The sequence below is a fragment of the Pimephales promelas genome, chromosome 24, assembly GCF_988280905.1.
Source record: "Pimephales promelas chromosome 24, fPimPro1.hap1.1, whole genome shotgun sequence".
Classification (NCBI taxonomy): domain Eukaryota; kingdom Metazoa; phylum Chordata; class Actinopteri; order Cypriniformes; family Leuciscidae; genus Pimephales; species Pimephales promelas.
In genome coordinates this window covers 26864400-26889361 of record NC_142792.1, presented here as the reverse complement: position 1 = coordinate 26889361, position 24962 = coordinate 26864400, and the positions used below count along the sequence as shown (strand labels likewise).

The window sequence follows — 24962 nt, the reverse complement described above, 5'->3', positions numbered from 1 at the left end:
TTTTTACTGGGATCACTTGAATAAAAAATGAAAACATGTAGACTTGAGACTATTTTTGTTTGCGTGGAATTTAAAATGTCACAAAAAAAAATTGTTTGTGAATCAAATAAAGGTTCTGTTCACACCTGAGCTTGGGTTAAATCAGATTTTCTGCTAAAAATAATCAAATGAAAGGTTTAACATGACTTTTTAAATCTGTTCCATGTCAGATCCTCGTCTGAACAGTTGATGCTCACGCACCTGGCCCTTCTGTCAGGGGAAGATGGCGACGACAGCCTTTCGCTTACCGCGTCTGATTAAGAGGAATGGCCGAGCTTGATACAAAACCCACCCTTCAGTCTCAGGCCAGCTGTGGCAGAGCCAGAGTGAGCATCAAAGCTGAACTAATCTGTGTCCTCACACATGAGACCAAGCCCTATTAAAGCAACACTAAGTAGGATTTTTTTACCTTAAAATGATTCCAAAATCGTTTCAGTGGTTCATCAAGTCATGACATGGTGAAATGCACTAATGCCACCTCTTTGCGGTCCTTTATCCTGTATATCCACGCTATGTAAGATTGCTAGATCGGGTTGGGTTTCTGTAGTTCTAATGAGGACAATTCCGCTTCCGATCTGTAGGCCGACAGGTTTACCAGAGGAAAAGTTACTTGCTGTTGAATACCATGAATACCATGGACATTATACAAGCGTATCTGGCCAGACTCCTCCGTACTATGGCATGGCTGGACCAGATCCAGAGGCGTTTGGGAATCTGTACAGCGCTACAGATTTAGCTCTGCGAGCCACTAAATCAACTGCCCAGGCTATCGGCAGGGGGATAGCTAGCCTTATTGTGTCAGAGCGGCATCTTTGGCTGAACTTGACCAAACTTAAGAATGTTGACAAAAGCTTTCCTGGACAGGCCTATCTCCAACAGGGCCTCTTCTGGCCAGCGGTCAAGGGTTTCTCTGAGAGGTTTACTGAGGCACAGAAGTCATCACAAGCCATGCAACACTATTTGCCAAAGTGCTCAAGTTAGGTTTCTTGGCGCCCTAACAGAACGCCGCCTCCTCGGCAAGCCAAGCCCTGTGCCACAAGCTCCTCAGCCCCGCCCAGCAGCTGAAGCGCATGGACGCTAGGACGGACACTGGCCCCTACGATTCCACACATTGATAGAGACTTTGCGCAGTGTCAAAACTTCTGATGAAAGGAGGCATTGCGACGTTCTCCCCGTCCCTGAGTGAGTCGGGCTTTTACAGCCGTTATTCTCGTTCCAAAGATAGATGGCGGGCTGTAATGTAAAAAGTGCTGTATATAAATAAAGGTGACTTGACTTTGTTACTATAGAGTGTAAGTAGGTAATATCAGTTTACATTTCTAAACATTCCTTTTGTAAAGTTATTCGCTGTCAAAGTGACGCCAAAATGAATAGGAATCAATGGAAATGCTAACGCAAGTGAAGTTCTGCTACAGGATGGCAGCTCCCGTGAGGCTTCAACTTCCGGTCGATGGATTACCCCCTTGGTTGATTGTAGACTAAAACTTGACACCAAACTAGACAAAAATGACACCAAGATTACGGATCTGGGGAGAGGTGGTAACTGTAGTAGTAGTAGTAGTAGTAGTAGTAGCCTTTATTGTCACGTAGTCACAAGTACCAGTGAAATTAGCCATCAACCTATCCATCAGACATACATACATTAAAAACAAGGGGGTAGACAGGACAGGAAGACAGAGCATTGAGGAAGAAATACAGCATAACATGAGGAGAGGTGAGGAGAAAAAAAGGCAACCCTTTTAACCCCCATACTATGCTCCTGTGAGGAGTACAGTTTGGGAACAGTAAAAAAAACACCTCAGCAACATTGGCACATAATCAGTACACTCTACAAAAATGAACAGACTAGACTTGCAACAGGGTACGGGAGTGGGGGGTGGAGGTGACCCAGCACAGGCAAGCAGCCATCCGGTCCTGCAGCCATTCTCGGCGCTGGTCACAGACCCGCCTGTCAGACTGGGGGGTGAAAAGCGGCGAAGGCGAGGGATGGGGTGTGGGCCGGGTGATTGCATATCTGTATGTATGTGTAAGAGTTTGTGTATGTGTAGGCCTGGAGTGTCGCTATGCCTGGCATCATAATCTAGGTGCCTCAAGTCCGCAGATGTCATAGCGATACACAGCAGGTTGCCGTGGAGAAAACCTTGATCATGTCCCAGACAAAGTCAACAATCATTAGGTGTCCTGGGGAATCGGGGAAGGAATGCGAGAGCGGCTCACTGCAGTGCTCTTCCGGGGGAGTTGTTGTCCCAACAGCGGCCTTGGCCAAGGCCAGTGCTGGTTGAGGGCGGCCGAAAAACAGATAAGATTGGAATTGTTTGGTCTTGGGGCGAAAAGCCGCATTCAATTTACACGGCTAATTCTCATTGTCTTTGGTCTCCTAAACGATCCAAATCCTTCTGCAAAGCTGAAAGCTTCTCCATGATGTTATCCATATTCTGGTTCATAGACACAGTCCCAGTGCTGACAGCTCTGCCCACCGCTTCAATCATGACGGGCAGCCTTGTGAGGCTTTGGACAGCTGTCACCGTCTTTTTAATTCCTCGATAAACCAGGGCAATGCCTAATCCAATCAGCAGAAGACCTGTTATCATGGTTCCGAATAGGTAGATATCTTCAACGTCCTCCACGGAAAGAGCCGCCAGACACACGACCCGCCACTTCTCCCACGCGTCCATCGTGTAGCCAGCTGCCGATCCAAGTGCGCTGAACTGTGCAGAATATCATATGGTCCGTTGTTTCCAGAAGAAACACAAACTGTTTACTTCTCTTCAATATGTACACGTAGTCTACTGTTCGCGCTCACTTTATCACCTTATTCACATCTCACCAGCGCACATGGATCGGCGTTCGTAGATCGACTGGTAGAGACTATTTTTCAAAGATGGCTTCTTCCTGTATTCGCGAAGTTGACTGTGTGTATAAAATATCTTCTTATTAAACTGTATGGACACTGACAAAGTTCTGGGATGCTTTGGTTTGAATGTAGGGACCCTTATTATGCTGTCGTGTTACTGTGGGGCTATTTTGAGCCTTGTTAGTGGTAATAACAAGCGATTTTTATTTGTCATTACTCTATGCCCTATATACTAGCGTTATAGGCTAAACTGTTTTTATAGATAAAACTATTTGCATTCGGCAATCATGAAAACAAATCTCAGATAACGCTTGACTAGGTAACAATGTGTAATTTGACTAAAGGTTCATTTTGCGCCGGAGTTCTCCTTTAAAACGGCGTCCTTCTATTTTCGTCATGGCTTCAGAGCCAGGTCATGACAATTTCTACGCTGTTGATCGTGTTATTTTACTTTCGCTTGTTTCTCCTTCTTCTTCGCCTGTGTTTTGATCCAGAGATTCAGTACTTGCTCAGATGTTGTCATAGCACCCCCTACAGTATAACAGTGAAAACACAGAGAGTTGGACATTTTTCTTCAATGGTTTGGGACTTAAATTTCCTTCTTCCAGGGTGAATGCACAAATTGAAATTGCTTCTTTTTCTAAACTTCTTGCCAGATTGAGGAACACTCAATTCCAGAATGAGTTTTCAAATGACGCTTCAGGTCCTTTTTATACGTGAAACACATTTCACACTGAAGACACGTGTATGGCTTCTCTCCAGTGTGAACTCTTATATGCATCTGGAAGTTTCCTTTGTATCTGAAACTCTTTCCACACTGAGGGCAGGTGAAAGGCTTCTCTTCAGTGTGAACTCTTATATGCATCTGAAGATTTCCTGTAAATCTGAAACTTTTTCCACACAGTTTGCAGGTGTAAGGCTTCTCTCCAGTGTGAATTATCATGTGCCTGTTAAAGCTTCCTTTTTGATTGAAACTGTTTCCACACTGAGGGCAGGTGAACGGCTTCTCTTCGCTGTGAACTATCATGTGGTCTTTAAGGATTCCTTTCGTAGTGAAACTCTTTCCACACTGAGGGCAGGTGAAAGCCTTCTCTTCAGTGTGAATGTTCATGTGGGCTTTAAGGATTCCTTTTCTAGTGAAACTCTTCCCACAGTGTTGGCAGGTGAACGGCTTCTCTTCAGTGTGAATGTTCATGTGGTCTTTAAGGGTTCCCTTTCTAGTGAAACTCTTCCCACAGTGTTGGCAGGTGAAAGCCTTCTTTTCAGTGTGAATGTTCATGTGGGCTTTAAGGGTTCCTTTTTTAGTGAAACTCTTTCCACAATGAGGGCAGATGAAATCGCTTATAGTTTCTGTTTGTTGGTTTGTTTTTTGTGAGGAATATTTCTCAGTCTGTGAACAACTAAACCGTTTTTCTCCAGTTGTTGAATCATGATGTTTCTCATCCTGATCTCTCTCCTCCATTTCATTCAGTACTTCCCTATCCTCTTTGAGTGGTATCGGGTCTAAAGAGAAAAGAGACAAATGCAAGTTAACACCAGTTTAATGACATGCAACTGAAAGGGTTGATATCTGTAATCTCTGAACCTCTTGCCAATTTTCCTTACCCTTTAATTTGTTTAGGACACGTCCCAAATACTTTCAAACTGGTAGTTATCAAACCCCTTACCCAAAGCCCAATAACTGTTCAATTATAGACAGGCCTCAAACCAACAATTATGTCTAAAATATAAAAGAAATTTTGGCCTCTCGACTATGTTCAGTTTTGCAGAGAAAAGGTATTTGAGAACAATATCAGTCAAGATTTAACCCTCATTGTTTGTTTGTTTGTTTGTTTGTTCAAATAACCAGTTTTTGGCATCCAGTCATGGCTATATCTTCCTTCAAAGTGCTATTAGATCTTTCTGCAACAAAGACTACCCCTTTCTTTTGGACAGCTTAAAGGAGCTAAACGCAAGTATCTGAGTTTTTGCAGAACTACGCCCCCTCTGGCGACAAGCGAAACTGCAACCAGAGCTGCGCGAGAACTGAGACGAGGACGTTCTCATTCGTCTACTTCTTGTTACCGGCTGCTCACCGCTTAGGAGTTTTACCGCCACCTACCGTATAAGATGATGATCCATATATAAGGCGCTCCAGATTATAAGGAACACTGTTGTTTTTTGAGAAGATTAAAGGCTTTTAAGTGCACCTTATAGTGCGGAAAATACGCAAATTGAAAAGCGTATGTACAGCGCGCGTCTTCCTCTGCTTGTAAACAGAAAGTTTTGCGCTTCCAGCTATATCAGCACATCATTTTATACGGTAGGTGGCGGTAAAACTCCTAAGCGGTGAGCAGCCGGTAACAAGAAGTAGTCGAATGAGAACGTCCTCGTCTCAGTTCTCGCGCATGCGCCCATAAGGAAGTAATGGAATAGTGGAATAAAGTCGTTATTTATGTTTTTTTCGCACAAAAAGTAGTCTCATCGCTTGATAAACTTATAATTGAGCCGCTGTAGGCACATGGAATATTTAAACCTTTTCTTTAATGACTTTCTGGGCCGTCAAGAGCCAGTCCCTTAGGCAGTCTATGTAGGACTGATCCAGCTCTCAGATTCAATCAAAAATATCTTTATTTGTGTTCCGAAGATGAACGAAGGTCTTACGGGGTTGGTACAGCATGGGGGTGAGTAATTAATGACTTAATTTTTATTTTTGGGTGAACTAACCCTTTAAATTGATCAAAAGTTACAGTAAAGGCATTTATAACGTTAGAAAAGATTATATTTTAAATAAATGCTGTTCTTTTGAACTTTCTATTCATCATAGAATTTAGGGGGAAATGGTACACGACTGTTTTCAACATTGAAAATAATAATTTGTTTTTTGAGCATAAAATCAGCATATTAGAATGATTTCTGAAGGATCATGTGACACTGAAAACTGATGTGTAATCAGCAACAGTAATGATGTTGAAAATTCAGCTTTCAAATTACATTTTAAAATATATAAAAATAGAAAACAGTCATTTTAAATTGTCATAATATTTCACAATATTACTGTTTGTCTTTTTTTTTCTCCAGCAAATAAAGCAGCCTTGGTGAGCAGAAGAGACTTCATTCAAAAACTTCAAAAAAAATCTTACTGATCTAAAACTTTTGACCAATAGTGTATATTGGTAAAAAATCTAAAAATGTGTAAGTCCAAATCATCCCAGTTTCGTGAAAAGACTCAAATAAGACAAACTTTCTGTGTCTAAAGCATAATCTTTGCATAAATCCATTTATTATGGTCAATGTATCACTTATTAGTGTAAAACATCGATGCTTGGGTTTTACATTTTTAGGCAAACAACAAAAATGCTCACAAATGGGCACTTTTATCATGGTTTTTTTGGGATCTCTCGTTTCCAGTGATTTCTTTGTGATTTGTTTCCTGATAAAACTTCCATTTGTTGGTGAAATGAAGGGTTTGTGTGACGTTGTTTCAGAGAGGTGTGTTTTAGTGAAGCGTTGCGGAGTTTCTGGTCCGACGGCAGAAACACAGCATGGTTTTGGACTCAGTGCTGCAGGTCTGAGACTTTTACCGTTTAAAGCCTTGGCTCACACTGACCCGACAGTGGAAACATTGCTATTCATTTCTGTAGAGCTGGACATTTTAATAAGGATCAAATGACTGAGTTCAGGTTTGAGAATGAAACCAACCTGTGTGTTCCTCAGTTTCTTCAAGTTTCACTCTGAACGTTTCTTCAATCTTCACGTCTTCATTCTCATCTTTAATAAACACCATCTTGAGGGAAAAAAAAAGTAAAACACTCAAAACTAAATCTCTGAGAGCGTCTAAATAAGCTCTAGTTTCAGTTCACTGGTGAGAGAGTCAGTCAGAGAGAGTTAATGGACTTAATTCACCTACTTAGACAAAGCATTATAACAGACAATTAATATTTAGTTCCGATTTATATTTGGTATTTAATAACTTTTAAATTACATTTAATAGATAACACTTAGCAAAAGTTATCATTACACCAGTTTGTGTTTGTTGTTCTCGTTGTATTTACACGGTTTGACCAGCAGAAGTCGTCCGTGTTTGAGGTGATTTGAGCACTTTAAACATGAATCATTTTGCAAAACATTTGGTTTAATTGACTCGGAGTTCGCTTCTCTTAAAACTAATTATCAGTGATCAACTTGTGTTTATAATGAACTGATTCCCGATATAGGGATTGAAATGAGACGGATCTTTTCTGTTACTTGTTTGTGGATGTGCTTTATTCACAAAAATAACGTTCGTTAAAGATGGATAAAGAATTACCATGTTACATTCAATAATACATAATTATTATTTTTTTACATCGCTTGTAAAAAAAAAAACTAAAAAAGTAATTGAACCATTTAAACTCTTTAAATGTTTAAAAATACGAACCTTTCTTCAGCCGAATCACAACAGATGTAGGAGCGCGACGCAGCATTATGACGTCACATCACCGCACCAAAATAAAAGTACAGTTCAAACGCTAAAAACACAGAAGTCCGTAGAAATTAACATAGAAATTATGAACATATATTATTGACGTCAAAGTTAAATTCTAGAGCTGAATTTAAAAACAGAGTTTGAGGTTTATCTGAGTATTTTGGGGATTTCCAGTGTTTTGGTAAGTTTGAGAACCCTCTGATTTAAGGGTAATTTAACTGCAGCCACAACTATATTATTTTGTTTTATAATTTTTTATGCTTTGTTATTTGATGTTGATTGCTATCTAACAGTTATATTTCCTTGTGGAAAACTGTTGCTGTTTTGTAAGGTTTGAGGAGATGTTGCTGTTTGCAGAGAAAGAGCCTAATAAAAATGAAAGCTTCACTTCTGTGACACAACCATGTTCTTGGATGCAGTAATGTTTGTGACATGAGTGACATTCACGGATGTTACTCTGTTAGACAACAAATACCCCAGATAGCAAACTGACATTGAATCAACGTGGAAATATGACATCGAAACAACGTTGATCTGACATAGTTTTGCTCATCGAATTAACGTTGAACCAACGTCAGACGCGTCATTCTTTCAAAACTAACGGAAAATCAACTTGAAATCAACGCGTTGTTTCAACGTTATGAAAGCAAACCAATTTTCGATTTTCATTTAGCTTTGAAGAATGCCGCGTCTGATGTTGGTTTCAACGTTAATTCGATGAGCAAAATCAACGTTGTTTCAATGTCATGAGAGACGTCGTTTCCACGTTGATTCAATGTCAGTTTGCTGTCTGGGACTTGTACGTTTTATTGCCGCTACAAACAAATATTTTGGAAGGAAAAGTCTAAATATAAATGGAATCAGTACATAATATGCATAATATTAAAAATGAACGAGAAACAGTGAGTGCTCTTTGCCATCGCTGCTATTTAACTGCAGCAAACGGGCAAATACCGGTCTATCTGGGTTCCCGAAACCACCCAGACAGCAAACTGACATTGAATCAACGTGGAAACGACGTCTCTCATGACATCGAAACAACGTTGATTTTGCTCATCGAATTAACGTTGAACCAACGTCAGACGCGGCATTCTTCAAAGCTAAATGAAAATCGAAAATTGGTTTGCTTTCATAACGTTGAAACAATGTTGATTTCAAGTTGATTTTTCGTTAGTTTTGAAAGAATGACGCGTCTGACGTTGGTTCAACCTTAATTCGATGAGCAAAACAATGTCAGATCAACGTTGTTTCGATGTCATGTTTCTACGTTGATTCAATGTCAGTTTGCTATCTGGGCATTCAGTCACGGAGTCAGTACGGTGAACATCACTGTATGTACACGGAGATATATCATCCATTATAGGAGAGTTTCTGACTGCTAAAATGAGCTTCTCGTTCAATTTGCTTCGGTCAGACTCAGCACTGAAGAGTGACGCACTCCACTGACTTCACTCCTATTGGTTGTTGCTTGCAAAAATCGCTCTTCATTTGCATAAAGCTAAACTTTGTCGCATCGTCAGACATGGCCCATCCAGTCGCGACCACGCGTATCGCTGGAAGTCGCCCGCTCACCATTGAAAATGAATGGTATCGTGTCGCTTGGTCATGTGTAGTGTGAACGCAGCTTTAATCGGTCTGCAAATCCAGTCTTGTTTTCAAAACAATCCTCAGTGGAATTAAGCGAACAGACGGACAATGTTTTACCTCATCAGCTGGAACGTCATTAAAAATTAATTTTATCCATGCAGTTGTAAAGTCGGCACGAAATCGATCCAATGGCAGAGTTCTATTCGTGGTGAAGGTTTCAAGCATGTTCTGTCGTTCGTGATTTTTAATTAAATGCATTAATTTCTAGTCGGGTCGCGGTCGGTCGGGTCATTTGAAATAATGATGCCAATTAAACCGTTGTAATTTATATAGTACTAGAAGAAATACATAGTATTCGAAGAAATACATAGGCCTACACTAGACTTTATCGGCCAAATAACTGCCGCGAGGATGACGCACGAGCTCTGGAGGTAATTTAGAGATGGAGGCGGCAGACAAAAGCTGAAGACTGGGGAGTGGAAGTCCCGCAAATACAGAAACAAGGTTAGAAGGAAACAAGTTTACTGTGTGTTTCAGTTTTCACTTTTACTTTCATCGGTATTTGGGAACATTTATTTATGGAAATTGTAGCCTCAGTCTTTGACTCAGACTGTTTTTGTTAGTCTAAAATGCGTTAATAAAGACTTATTTAGATATTCTATGCCTGCATTTTGTGCTTTTGAGAGCTTCAATTGGGAATCCACGTGGCGAAATAGCCTTAGCCTACAATTACAATTGGGAAATCTTTATTTTCCTTTTGAATGTTTAGCGTTATTAACGCTTGAAGAAACTTCCTGCGCGAGACAAATTGCACGATTTCCCTACACGTTGAACTGAGCAATGCCAGTAACGTTACCATTTTTATAGGCTACTTTTAAACGCTTATAGCTCAGTATTTTCGGTTTTATGTATTTTCTGAGAGGCAGCCGCACCCCAGTTCATAAATCCAATATACAATATTTTCTTTTTTTTGTGGTCCGAATTGCGGTCAGGTTGGTTGAAAACGTCGGTCGGGTGTGATACATCGACCCGCGCATCACTGGTGCACACACACACACACACACACACACGCCTATTCCTAGTCCTTAACTAATTGTCCTTCACTTCTAAACACAGGCTCACAAAAACACACAGTATGTTTCCCAGACAATTGGTGAGTCGTAACATATAATGAGTTTGACTCAGCTGACAAGTAAATGAGTCAATATTCAAAGTTACATTGTTAATTTTTTCAGATTTAATTACTCTTTGGATACTTTAAATTTTATTCAGGCATGTGAAACACATGCTTCTAGCTGCACCCCAATACAGTAAAGTTTTTAATAAATAAAAGTGGTACAAACTTTGAATATACGGGCAATATTGCTCACAGTGAGATCAACATTACGAATGTTAATTGTTTTATCGCCGCGCCAAAGGGTCACTCTCTCCTGATAAAACATTTGGAATTTTGGTGGAAAACGCGCAGAACGGTGTCCATCATGCGCGCTTATTCGAATTGTTTCCTATGATGCCCATCTCCCAATTTCACAGAAATAGACCTAGAACCAGACCAACACTGAAGACAGAAGTTCAAGAAAGTCATATTTGGACTTACAGGTAGATATTTGGAATGTACAGCGTGATTTTATACCTTATGCATAATAACGTTACAGAATTTACCATTTTGCCGACAATTACCTTAACCTTAACTTAGAACAAAAGCACAGCTTGGCATCTAATGTGCCAATGTAAGCTGTTAACAGTACGTTAGACCAAGATAGTTTTATTTTCTTTATATCATGGATTGATATATATATGAAGAGTTCAGATGCAAAAGCCTCTAAATGCCATTTGAAATTTTCTTCTTTAATGATGATTTTTATCAAACTTGTATATTTAAGTTCAGTAATTTCACTTAAATAACAATTAATAGGTAATTATCATTGCCATTTAAGTGAAATCACTGAACTTAAATATACAAGCTTGATAAAAATGATCGTTCTAGAAGAAAATTTCAAATGGCACTTAGATGCTTTTGCATCTGAACTCTTCATATATATATTATATATATATATATATATATATATATATATCATGGATTTATATCATGGCCTCTATCTTGGATTTTTGAAAATGACCTTTCATGTTAGTTCTACGTGAATGAAAACATCCTGCAAAGTTTTAAATCTGAAAGTGCACCGTATTTAAAGTTATTAGCTGTGTCTGCAACCGCTCAGTCGTTCACTCATTCACTAACTTAATCCCTATATAGTGTATGGCATTTGAGAGCACTACATCTGCAAGGAGTGAACAAAATGAAGTGAGTGAATTCGCTGCTGACGTTTACACTGTGCGAGAGCTGGAGATGTCGCAGAAAAGGCTTTGTCACACGTCTTGATATAACTAATTTTATCTTAGCACTGTTTGTAAAGCGGCTCACGCTGAAAATAACAGCAACATTTTGTCACATTTAGCTTCAAACCATGTTTAAAAAACTGGTATGAATTTTTGACGGTCACTTTTTAGCACATTTACATCAATATTTGTCATTTTAGAGATATTTTAAATACTTACATCTAAATATTAAATGTTAAAACTAAATCGAAATGTTAAATCTAGATGTAAATGCTAAATCTAAATGTTAAATCTAGATCTAAATGTTGGATCTAAATCTAAATGTTGAATCTAAATCTAAATTTTAAATCTAAATGTTAAATGTAAATCTAAATGTTGAATCTAAATGTTTTGGGTGAAACTAAATATTTAGCTAATATGAAAATTGAAAATGCTGGTAACTGGAAGTGCCAAAATAAAAGCAAGAGGGAGGTCAGTGTCTAGTGTCAAATAATGAATAAAAAACATCTCGTCCGGGGAAATAGACTCTTGGACATGGATTAACTACCTAAAATAATAATTCTTTTTACATTTTAGCTGAGCAGAAAGCAGCTCAGCTGGCCTTTTTGCAAGCGAACATGACAGCAACATCTCCACAAAACTGCAACAGCTTTACACAAGAAAATAGAACTGTTAGTTACCAATCAACTTCAAAATAACAAAGCAAACAATATTATAAAACAAAATAATATAGTTGTGGCTGCAACCCAAAACAACCCAGTTAAACCTGAAACTCTGTTTTTCTGTTCAGCACTGGAATTTAAATTTGACGCCATTAATATATGTTCTATAATTTTTATGTGAATTTCTATGGACTTCTGTGATTTTAGCATGACTTTTAACTGGACTTTTATTTTGGTGCGGTGATCTGACGTCATAATGCTGCGTCGCGCTACTGCATTTGTTGAGATTCGGCTGAAGAAAGGTTTGTCTTTTTAAGCATTTAAAGAATTTAAATGGTTCAATTACTTTTTTAGTTTTTTTTACAAGTGATGTAAAAAATAATAATTATGTACTATTAAATGTAACAGTGTAATGCTTTATCTATCTAATGAACGTTATTTTTGTGACTAAAGCACATCCACACGCAAGTAACAGAAAAGATCAGTCTCATTTCAATCCCTATATCGTCGTGAATCAGTTCATTATAAACACAAGTTGATCACTGATAATTAGGTTTGAGAGAAACGAAGATTTTTAAATCAAATGTTTTGCAAAATGATTCATGTTTAAAGTGCTCAAATCACCTCAAACACGGACGACTCCTGCTGGTCAAACCGTGTTAATACAACGAGAACAACAAACACAAACAGGTGTAATGACAACTTTTGCTAAATGTTATTAAATGTAATTTAAAAGTTATTAAATACCAAGTATAAATCAGAACTAAATATTAATTGTCTGTTATAATGCTATTTTTTGCCTAAGACTCTAAGCAGGTGATTTAAGTCCATTAACTCTCTTTGACTGACTCTTTCACCAGTGAACTGAAACTAGAGCTGATTGAGACGCACTCAGATATTTAGTTTAGAGTGTTTTTACCTTTTTCCCCCTCAAGATGGCGTTTATTAAAGAGGAGAGTGAAGACATGAAGATTTCAGAAATGTTCAGAGTGAAACATGAAGAAACTGAGGAACACACAGGTTGGTTTCATTCTCAAAGCTGAACTCAGTCATTTGATGCTTATTAAAATGTCCAGCTCTTCAGAAATGAATGGCAATGTTTCCACTGTCGGGCCATTGCGAGCCAGGGCTTTAAACGGTAAAAGCCCCGGACCTGCAGCACTGAGTCCAAAACCATGCAGTGGAATCAAGAGAGATCCCAAAACAAACATGATAAAACAATTTGGACTTATACATTTTTAGATTTTTTTTACCAATATATATATATATATATATATATAATTATTATGATAACGCTCATTATGATTTAGTATTTTCTCCCATATATTTAAGTAATTAAATTAATATAAATTTGCGATTAGACTAATGGCTTAAATAAACTACTTCTAGTCGACTAGAAAAAAAACTTTAGTCGTGCTTGAGCGCCCCTACTTATTTCTCATATTTGCCTCATATTAGGGGAGATATTTGAAATCCGCTCACATGCTTTGGTGTGAGACAATGTGTATCATCTTCTGTTGCCTGAGAGTTGACATTTTTTAGATGCGTTATTGCCATCGTCACCACTCGCATCAGAACCAAAAACATGGAGATTTTAGATTTTAGTTTGATGCAGGCTAAAGGCGGGCATACACTGTGCGATTTTCGTCCGATTTTGAGCCGAATTCTGACTCGTGCGACTCATTTTCGTGTCGGACCGATTTTCAGCTTTGTCGTGCAGCGTTCGTGCAGTGTACAGGGAGAAACGAGAGGCGATTAACCTCTCACGATCGACAATCGGATGGTCGGATGAATTTCTGGCATGTCAGAAATTTTGGTCGCTCCTCGTGACTATATCGCACAGTTGAAGCAAAGCTACGAACCGATTGCCCTAAACTCAGTGTTTTTTCCCTCACTGCACCTGCGCGAAAACAGAAGTTTAACCATTTCATCTGCAGCAAAAATAAAATTAAAATAAAAACGAGCTACAAATTACTGTTGCTTACCTCCAGTTCGTGTTGCAAAATGGATAATATTACCCACCGTCTTCAAGCCACCTGATATGTTTTATTATTTTGTCAAACAATGTTTTTGAAATAAACCTGTTTTTAATTTTCATTGATGATTAATAATGGCAATGTTCGGACATATTATAGACTGTTAATAGTTATTTTATATGCCTATAATTCATTGTAATCGACCTAAATGTTTTAGACAATTTTTAATGAGGAGTAAGATTAATATTTTATTATCCTCACAGCACGTTGGTTATGTGCTGTGAAAATATTGCGTGGCAAATTAATTATAATAGCGGATCAATTTAATAATAAAATTAGCCTATAGGCCTCCCCTAATAATGATAATACAATAATAATAATAATAATTAAATGCATAAATTAAAAATATTAAATCATCTTGATACTGATAGCAGATGCTTGTTTTGACAATATCTCTGGATACATACACGTAAATAGGCGCAATCCAGGGGGTTATCGCAGATATTACACGTATAGTGTGAGCAGTGAAGTCGCAGCTCGACGATCGGACCGTACAGTGTGAGCACATAAATCCTGAACTTTGGCTTTGCATCGCATGCGATTTACTCGTTCAGTGTGAGTAGGTACCTTGCTGAAATCGCACAGACATCGCACAGTGTATGCCCGCCTTAACTCATAGGGTTTAATTAAACATTGTCCAATATAAGACAGAGGATAGGAGATTTTTCTGCATTTTGGGAAGACAGTCTATTCCTCTTTTCATCCAAAAACGTGTGCGGCTGTACTGAATAGACACTCACTATCAACACTCGTCGGTGGAGCACTAAGGTAGACCGTGCTGCCTTTTTTGCAGTTGCCAGTTTTTTGTGTTCGCCATACGTCTCGAAGTGGCTCGTCCTTAAGTGCTGAATCAGGTTCATCTTATTAATTGTTTGTTGCAATGCTCCTCCACGTGAGATTTATTTGTAACCCACATGGCAAATAGCGATTTCATTGTTTCTCGAAACATCACCAAATCATTTCATTCCCCACGCATCATTTACGTCCTGACGTGTTGATGGCATCAAATTGTGATCGCTTTCTGAGATTGGCCAAGTTTAGTGAGTACCGATCGAGTCATAAAATGTGATTATTGGCTGATCGATCGGAGTATCGATTAGTGCTTAAAGGGTACATATCATGCTTTAAATCATTCATTTTTACATATAAATCATTCCATTGTGGTCTATATAAAACATAACTGCAATGCTTGGGTCTGTATTCCTCATTATTATAGCTCCACAGGCCCCTTTTCTGATGTGCATCTTTGAGCGACCCGTTTCAATGCGGCCCCTTTAAATAAAATGGAGATGCGTCAGACCCCGCCCGCTCTCCAGGTCGATGAGTTCACGGTCGGTTCAACTCCCCGCGTTCGGCCATTATTGTTGTAGTTTGATTAGAGATATACGATTATATACAATACCTTCAAAGAACATTTTTATTCACACTTTAATAAAATGTCAACAACAGAAGACTTGTCCATCAAGCCTTACATATTCGAGCCAGAGCGAGCGAGTTGATAAAGAATACGACGAACCTGCAGAACACTGTGACTTAACTGTTTTGTGTATTAGTGAAAGTCGACTATTTCTCTTGTTAAAACAAGCATACTGACAAGATAAATGACTACGGTCTAATCTTACCAACAAAAAAAAATCTGTATTGACAATATGATACGTTTAGAAAAGCATCAGAAAACAACGCAGCTAACGTAAATGACCATTAATGAAACTCAAGAACAATAATTCTGCAGACGTGTAACGTTACTTCAAAACAAAAACAAAGAAGACAAAGGTACTGCTAAACCATGACCACCATGTGTTTTAAGAAAGTAAAGTACTTTATTTTTATTAACGATATTTACAGCTTATCGAAATGCTCTGTTCGTCGTCTCCAAAGATAGAAGGAATTTACCTCTCATTCAGACGAAGTCAATCGGCAAACCCTTCTTTATACTGGCGGAGGTTGTTGAAGTGGGAATCCTTGAAGTGCTTCAGGTCACTACATGATCCAACAATCGAACATTTTGACTTGCCCTCTCGTAACGTCTGCATCATTGAGCTCGGACTACAAAATCGGAGCGAGAAATAATAATGGCGGATTGCTTGAAGTGTTGGACCGGTTGTCAATGTCTTTATTTGGCAGTTCCGCTGCAAATACTGTGACACACTTGCTCAAAAAACGTCATAGACAACAGAAAAATCTGAACAGGTTGAAAAATATGACCAAAACAGAATATAAAGATGTAAACGAAGCACCTGAAGAGAATAATTTCATCTTTTCTGTACTTATAAACACTCCAAATATACAACAAAATGCATTTAAGGGCTAAAAAAGTGGATTTTTCATGATATGTCCCCTTTAACTTTTTTGATCCACTTCAAAAAAATTGACTAAAGTTGTCCTTAGACAAGAAAGGGTATTGTTCAAAGTTAATGTATAACTTTGATGATAGATTCTGATCCACTTCAAATGTTGACTACTGTTTATAAAAAAAGTATATATTTATGTACGTGTGATACATGACTATAAAATAAAGTGCTACCGAAATGTCATTATCAAAGAACCAATTTCTGTCAATGCAACACCTGTGGTTCTTAGTTGTAGAAAACAATGTAACAGTAAACATTCTTTCATTGACATAACAGTGAAATTTAATGATAATGACTCCCAGGAAAAGCATGTTCGAGGAGAAAAGCTGAGGACCTAATACTGAGCCCTGTGGCACACCATACTTGTGTTTGATGTGATGTCTCTACATTTACACAAGCAAAGTAGTAGCGTTTAATTAGATGGGACAAACCATGCTAATGCTTGTCCACAAATGCCAACATTATTATTAAGCTGTCCAAAAGAAAGTGGTAGTCTTTGTTGCAGAAAGATCTAATAGCACTTTGAAGGAAGATATAGCCATCACTGGATGCCAAAAATGGGTTATTTGTTTATTACTTTCAAACAAACAAACAATGAGGTTTAAATCTTGACTGATATTGTTCTCAAATACCCTTACTCTGCAAAACTGAACATAGTCGAGAGGCCGATACTTCTTTTCTATTTTAGACATAATTGTCGGTTTGAGGCCTGGCTATAATTGAACAGTTATTGGGCTTTAGGTAAGGGGTTTGATAACTGCCAGTTTAAAAGTATTTGTGACGTGTCCTAAACAAATTAAAGGGTAAGGAAATTGGCAAGAGGTTCTGAGATTACAGATATCAACTCTTTCAGTTGCATTCAGCATGTTTTGATCTCAGAATCAGAATCTGAAAGAGCTTTATTGCCAAGTGTGCTTGCACACACAAGGAATTTGTTTTGGTGCTGAGGCTTCCAGTGCACATTAGGGGTTGAACCGACTAGTCGATTAGTCGACTAGTCGACCTTAAACGAGAACGAGACTTCCTTAGATTTCCACGACGCATGCGCAAGATTTGCGATCTGCTCACACCAGCTTACACCACTTTAGATCGCAATTCTCGCGCATGCGTCGTGGAAATCTAAGGAAGTCTCGTTCTGGCCTACAAGGAAGAAAAGAAATAGTCGAATAAACTCGTTATTTTTGTTTGTTTTTTCGCACAAAAAGTATTCGCGTCGCTTGATAAACATATAGTTGAGCCACGGTAGTCACTTGGGATATTTAAACATTTTCTTCATTGACTTTCTGGGCCGTCAAGAGGCAGTCCTTTAGGAGCCAATGTGGTAGTTATACAGCTCTCAAATTTAATCAAAAATATCTTCATTTGTGTTCCGAAGATGAACGAAGGTCTTACGGGGTTGGTACAGCATGGGGGTGAGTAATTAATGACTTAATTTTCATTTTTGGGTGAACTAACCCTTTAATGTCGCGTTGATCATGTGACACTATATGATTGCACAAATTTTGATAGTATATGGCCGCGTTGCAGACGACAACAGATGAAGAGGCCAGAGGGTCATTGCAGCAAGAAAACAGCATTGGTACATAAAGCGTATGGAAATACTTTACTAACTTGGCACTATATTGTTGAAAACGAAAGTAAAAGCATGTCGCACGCTCACTGTTTTACCGGGAAATGAAAGCAGTCTCTTTTAAAATCATTCAAACATTAGCCTATTTTTTTCATATATATATATTTAAACGTATTAATGCATCTCTAATTCACCCGCAATCAATTGGAATATTATTTTGTGTTAGCCTACTTAGATCCATCACTAACGTGCAGATGTGAATTTATAGCTTTTTTTTTCTTTTCATCCTAAATGTATTTATTCATTTATTTACTCATTTATTTATTTATAATTTGTGCATTATTGGCTGGTGAGGGGGTGGGGCTAGTTTCGGGGGAGCTTTGTTGGAGTGCGAGTGAGTGTGTGAGTTTGTTCTTATGTGTTTAAAAATATCGTTTATATTTTACTCTGTATCAACTTGTTTTGTTTGTCATTATTGTAAGGACCCCCTTGAAAATGAGATGGTACATCTCAAGGGGCTATCCTTGAAATAAAGAATAAAGAATAAATGATGATGTAAACAGTGGGCTGTTTAGCTTCATCTGGTCACTTTACGTGTTTCTATGATCTGATTGCTATCCGATCATGAAAAGACCAGGTGTAAGCTTGCCCTCCGAAACGCATTCGATAAGGATTTAAATCCGATCGCTCAATCCCCCGCCAGTTTCTTGACTACCTCGGTGACCTCAGCTAGGGTGGTGGACGAGTCCACCTCTGAGCCCTCAGCCTCTGCTTCCTCAATAGAAGATGTGTCGGCGGGATTGAAGAGATCCTCGAAAATATTCCTTCCACTGTCCGACGACATCCCCAGTTGAGCTCAATAGCCGCCCATCCCCACTGTAAACAGCATTGGTAGGGAACTGTTTCCCTCTCCTGAGGCGCCTGACAGTTTGCTAGAATCTCTTCGAGGCCAGCCAATAGTCCTTCTCCATGGCCTCACTGAACTCCTCCCAGGCCCAAGTTTTTGCCTTCACAACCACCCGACTGCAGTCCGCTTAGCCTGCCGGTACCTGTCAGCTGCCCCCATAAGCCAACCAGGCCCGATAGGACTCCTTCAGCTTGACGGCATCCTTTACTTCCGGTGTCCACCACCGGGTTTGGGGATTGCCGCCTCGACAGGCACTGGAGACCTTACAGCCACAGCTCCGAGCAGCTGCTTCGACAATGGAGGTGGAGAACATGGTCCACTCAGACTCAATATCTCCATCCTCCCTCGGGATCTGGTCTTGGCTCCACCAGAGGTTGGAGTTGAAGATCTCTCTGACAGGAGATTCGGCCAAACGTTCCCAGCAAACCCTTACAGAACGCTTGGGTCTGCCGAGTCTGTCCAGCCTCCTCCCCTGCAATCGGATCCAACTCACCACCAGGTGGTGATCAGTTGACAGCTCCGCCCCTCTCTTCACCCAAGTGTCCAAGACATACGGCCACAGGTCAGATGAAACGACCAAAGTCGATCATCGACCTAAAACCTAGGTTGTCCTGGGGCCACGTGTACTGGTGGACACCCTTATGCTTGAACAAGGTGTTTGTTATGGACAAACTGTAACTAGCACAGAAGTCCAATAACTGAACACCACTCGGGTTCAGGTCGGGGGGGGGCGTTCCTCCCAATCACGCCCCTCCAGGTGTCACTGTCTTTGCCCACGTGAGCGTTGAAGTTCCCCAGTAGAACGACGGAGTCCCCAGTCGGGGCGCTTTCCAGCACTCCTCCCAGAGACCCCAAGAAGGCCGGGTACTCTCCACTGGTGTTTGGCCCATTGGACACACACGACAGTGAGAGACCTATCCCCGACCTGTAGGCGCAGGGAAGCGACACTCTCGTTCACCGGGGTAAACTCCAACACATGGCAGCTGAGCTGGGGGGCTATAAGCAAACCCACACCAGCCCGTCGCCTCTCACCATGGGCAACTCCAAAGTGGTGAAGAGTCCATCCTCTCTCAAGGAGTGTGGTTCCAGAGCCCAAGCCATGCGTAGGGGTGATCCCGACTATCTCTAGTCGGAACCTCACGCACAATCTCAGGCTCCTTCCCCACCAGCGATGTGATGTTCCACGTCCCTAAATCTAGGTTCCGTGTCCAGGGATTGGGTCGTCGAGGCCCCTGCCTTCGACTGCCGCCCGATCCTCTCTGCACCGGCCCCTTACGGCTCCTCCTGCTGGTGGTGAGCCCACGAGAAGGCGGTCCCACGTCACTCATTCGGGCTGAGCCCGTGGGCTTGAAGTGCCGCGCACGCTGTTACAATAAAAGCTTTGCACATAGCTAAGCGAAGTGAGGTCTTAAGCACACAATGCGTCATTTTTACCACGCTCGTGCAGACGCGTCGAGTACAAAGGCTTTACTCCGTGCCAGCGCGCACTCTGATCGGTAAAGGCGCAGAGACCTGTCCCAATCATCTCCAGCAGAAGCAGCCTCCCCGTTTTCCTCGTAAGCTGATATTAGTATCTAAACATTCTCTATGGTATTTTTTTAATGACACTCTTTCTCTCTCACACACACGTCTCGTTCTCACACATATGTAGGCTGGTCATAAACTGTTTAGACTATTAATTAATGCTTTATTTTGAAAGTTTTTGAGTAAGAATCGTGAAATAAACACCTTATTTTGGGGATGGATTACGAGAAATCTCCCTTCGATGTTGACAGTTATGGGTCGGTCAAATGCCTGAAAGATGAGTTTATCTATTGATCTACCTGTTGAGCCACTTGTGATCCACTACTTATACCTCAAATTAGTTAAAAATGTCCCATAATCTATTGCGAGCATGCTTGCGAGACAGAGATTGTGCTCCAAACTGCGTAGAGCGAGCGAGAGACCTGTGAGAAGTGTTTAAATGTTCAGGAGGGAGATGGCCTGTGGGAAGAAACTGTTCCTGTGCCGAGATGTGGCCAGTGATCTGAAGGCGCGTTTCCATTACAGATTTTTGCAAAACTTTTGCGATATTTTCTAAATGTCAATAAAAAACGATTGCGAAATGACGTTTCCATTAGTTTCCATTAACAGATGTTATGCGACTAAAACATCTTTTTTTCCTCTCGTGATAAGTCATTCCAAAAATCATGGCAACGGACGTTGGTAGGTTAACCTATATCACAGCCACCGTACTAGACATTATTATTTTTAATGGAAGGAGACGTGATGTGTTATCCAAGCATTAATGGCACGGAAAGACACAGAGTTCCTGGGTGTTTCTCCCTCAATTCTGCTCCGAGGTCTTTTTTGATTGTGGCATTTCTTTGTTGTTTAGAGTCCAGTAGGCTATTCCTGTAATTATTGTTTTTTTTATGAATTTAATAAAGAACTCTGTCTCGTATTATGTCTAAACGGTCAGTGTACTTGCATTCGTTTTCATTTAACCCGTAATTGCAAAATGAAAAATTAACGATTGTTATATTTTTTAAATGCAAAGTTGAACACCAACATTTTAGTTTGACCACACCAATGCTGAGCTATACATATATATATATATATATATATATATTGGCCTACAGAAAGGGGATCCTTTCAAATTGCCTGAAAAATCCTTTTTCGAATTGCCTGAAAAACCTCCTCATGCGAGTGTAAAAACTTTTTTGCGATAAATGGGAGTTTGATGCAGGAGGTGATGGTGAATGTGTGAAGTGCAGATCAGAGTGGGTGAGTGGTGTGAAAGATGGCTTTTCAAACCTGTCTGTTGCTTTGTGTCATTAAACTGGTGTTAACTTGCATTTGTCTCTTTTCTCCTTAGACCCGATACCACTCAAAGAGGATAGTGAAGTACTGAATGAAATGGAGGAGAGAGATCAGTATGAGAGAAATCATGATTCGTCAACTGGAGAAAAACGGTTTAGTTGTTCACAGACTGAGAAATATTCCTCACAAAAAACAAACCAACAAACAGAAACTAAATGTTATTTCATCTGCCCTCATTGTGGAAAGAGTTTCACTAAAAAAGGAATCCTTAAAGCCCACATGAACATTCACACTGGAGAGAAGGCTTTCACCTGCCAACACTGTGGGAAGAGTTTCTCTACGAAAGGAATCCTTAAAGGCCACATGATGGTTCACAGCAAAGAGAAGCCGTTCACCTGCCCTCAGTGTGGAAACAGTTTCACTCAAAAAGGAAGCTTTAACAGGCACATGAGAATTCACACTGGAGAGAAGCCTTACATCTGCAAACTGTGTGGAAAGAGTTTCACAACAGCACTAAACCTGAGGTATCACGTGAACAGTCACACTGGAGAGAAGCCGTTCACATGTGATCAGTGTGGAAAGAGTTTCAGACACAAAGTAACCCTTAAAAAGCACCTGAGGACTCATTCAAGAGAAGACCGTTGTATATGTCATCAGTGTGGAATGAGTTTCACAGATATAAATCATCTTACGGCGCACATAATAACTCACACCGGAGAGAAGCCTTTCATGTGCTATCACTGTGGAAAGACTTGCTCAAACAAAACAAACCTTGAGGTTCATATAAGAGTTCACACTGGAGAGAAGCCTTTCACCTGCCCTCAGTGTGGAAAGAGTTTCAGATACAAAGGAAACCTTCAGACGCATATAAGAGTTCACACTGGAGAGAAGCCTTACACATGTCTTCAGTGTGAAATATGTTTCACGTATAAAAGGGACCTGAAGCGTCATTTGGAAACTCATTCTGGAATTGAGTGTTCCTCAATCTGGCAAGAAGTTTAGAAAAAGAAGCAAAGTCATTTATTTGTGCATTCACTCTGGAAGTAGGAAATTAAACGCCACCATTGAAGAAAAATGTCCAGCTTTCCGTGTTTTCACTGTTATACTGTAGGGGGTGCTATGACATCTTCTGAACAAGTACTGAATCTCTAGATCAAGACGCATGATATTACTTGTTTCTGCTGCCTCTTCACGAATGTAAGCATGTGCTTTTGTAAAATAACACAATCAACAGCATATAAATCAAAACTGCCTAATGTTACAGAATGAAATGTCGACCAGGACGAGCTATAGAACTGTGAAACTTTGTCGTGGTGATGGACTCGATCTACTCCTTTTGTTTTGTTCATCGTTTTGAAACCGATCTGGATGTAGTCTTTGACAAAAACATGATTTTTCTCAGTTTTTTGCTCAAAAACTTAGTTTCTTTTATTAGACTTACACACATTCAAGTGTTGATAAAAAAGGAGTCCATAGAACAAAAATGTTTTTTTGTTTAAAAGCTCGTGCTCTGTTCCTCCTTTTGATATATTGCTTGTTCAGATATTCATACAACAAAATATTCTGGGGGCCATGAAACTTTTGTGAAAATTATCAAAAATTTTGCCATCACAGTTACAGATAAGTGAAAAAACAGGTAGATGTGAGACTATTTTTGTTAGTGTGGAGTTTAAAATGGCACAAGGCAGTTCGTATCAAGTTTAAACCTCGGACTTGGAAGTCTTTTATTTTACTGTTCTCATTGTTATTATTTTTCGTACATTGTTCGCTCTGTATAACATTTCCCGTGACAACCTAATAAACAAAGTTTGCAAATTGAAACAAGTAAATGCATGGTCACGAATATTAAATAATTACACTTAATGTCAATGGGCAACATAGTCTGATTAAAAGGAGTAGAATTATTGCAAAAATGAAAGAATACAGGTAATTTATTGGAAGAGACCCATTTATCTCCACCAGAACATAAGAAACTAAAGAAACTGGGTTAACAAACTGCACATAGAAACATTGTTCACGATGTCTGCCATCATATTCCCGTCTTGTCAACACCATGAAAGTTACGTTGCTGTGTAGAACAGCCAGTGGTGGTTTGGGGCGAAGAGCGGGTTTGCAACACTACCAGGTGTCAGTGTGGCTGTTGTACTGCGATGCCCACCATGTCAGAGTACAACAGGCTGTTGTACAGAGATGCCCACCAAGTCCCCTTTCCCTCCAACTTTTGCGTTTGCCCCTCCGCGTTTGCTCTTTAGGTCGGCCATGACGGTAAACCGGAACCGGCCGGGTGTTACCCCAGAAGTGCTTCCCCGGGGGACTATGCGCTGAATTTTTGGTTCCGACTTAGTCACCCGGTGACATGTGTAAGCCTATATAAAATGGAGACTGACGTCACCAGTCGAAATAGCTACCTCTAATAGCTGTGCCCCCTAATACCTGTACCCCCGAAGCTGTTTTTTATGTCAATGTTTGATGTCAGTTTGATGTATTTTCAACATCAATTGCCTGCTTAATCTCACAGAGACCCTGTGGTCAATCCTCAAAAAGCGAGTGGACGAATTGTGATCATGTCCACACTAATAAGGCAAGAATGGATCACAATCAGTGAGGATTTCACCCAGAAGCTGTTATCCAGCATGCTGGAGTGCATCGAAGATGTTATAAAGAAGGATCAACAATGTAAATATTGATACTTTGACAATATAGAATATATTTTCCAACAAAAGCTTTTCCAACTAAGGAAATGCTTATTGTTTTCCTGTATATCATAAAAAAAATCTTTGAATAAGAATAAAAAAAAGGTTTCAAAAGAAAATAAATGTTGTTTATGTGTGTTTAACAGTGAGATTAAACACACACGCACACACACAAAATTAGTATTAATTTTGCACTATTGATAACATATTGATACTGTATTCATTGTTGCATTTTTTAATCTTTGGCCGGAAATTAGTTTTTAATTAGATTGACAACCCTTTATTGTTATAATGTGTAATTGGTTACTGGTTTCTGCACACCAATATGAGTATTTAGCTATTATATCTCACCCCTGCTGGAAAAATGCTCTATGCTGGTTTGGTGCTGGTTTAGCTGGTGGACCAGCATGGTCTTGCTGGCGATGCTGGTCAACCACCATGGTCTCATTAATGATGCTGGTTGCTGCTGATGCTGGTCAAACAGATTTTTTTGTGACAACCTTAAGGGTACCTACCTACACTTAATTATCAAGTAATAAAATAAAAACATAGAGGAGCAACACATAACATGTGCTAGACAGATGTTGTGTTATGAGTGTATGTTACTTTTTTTCAGTAGAAACAAATAAATACATTCAAATAGCACTCCATGCTTCACTTTTTCCCTGCTCTTCTTA

The 24962-nt window shown here is 39.7% G+C and overlaps 2 protein-coding genes across 2 annotated transcripts; one reads left to right on the top strand and one right to left on the bottom strand.

The window, feature by feature from the left end:
• Positions 1-1597: 1597 nt before the first annotated feature.
• Positions 1598-7343, bottom strand: LOC120480190 (uncharacterized). The gene is made up of 3 exons (XM_089126953.1): positions 7293-7343; positions 6575-6659; positions 1598-4396 (listed from the first exon to the last, which is right to left on the bottom strand). The coding sequence occupies exons 2-3, from the start codon at positions 6657-6659 to the stop codon at positions 3534-3536; spliced, it is 948 nt and encodes a 315-aa protein (XP_088983079.1). The 5' UTR covers positions 7293-7343; the 3' UTR covers positions 1598-3533.
• A 4756-nt stretch (positions 7344-12099) lies between these two features.
• LOC120480189 (uncharacterized) lies at positions 12100-22667 on the top strand. The gene is made up of 3 exons (XM_039673168.2): positions 12100-12228; positions 12862-12946; positions 21648-22667. Exons 2-3 carry the CDS (start codon positions 12862-12864, stop codon positions 22592-22594), a joined length of 1032 nt encoding a protein of 343 aa, XP_039529102.2. The 5' UTR covers positions 12100-12228; the 3' UTR covers positions 22595-22667.
• The last annotated feature ends 2295 nt before the right edge of the window (positions 22668-24962 follow it).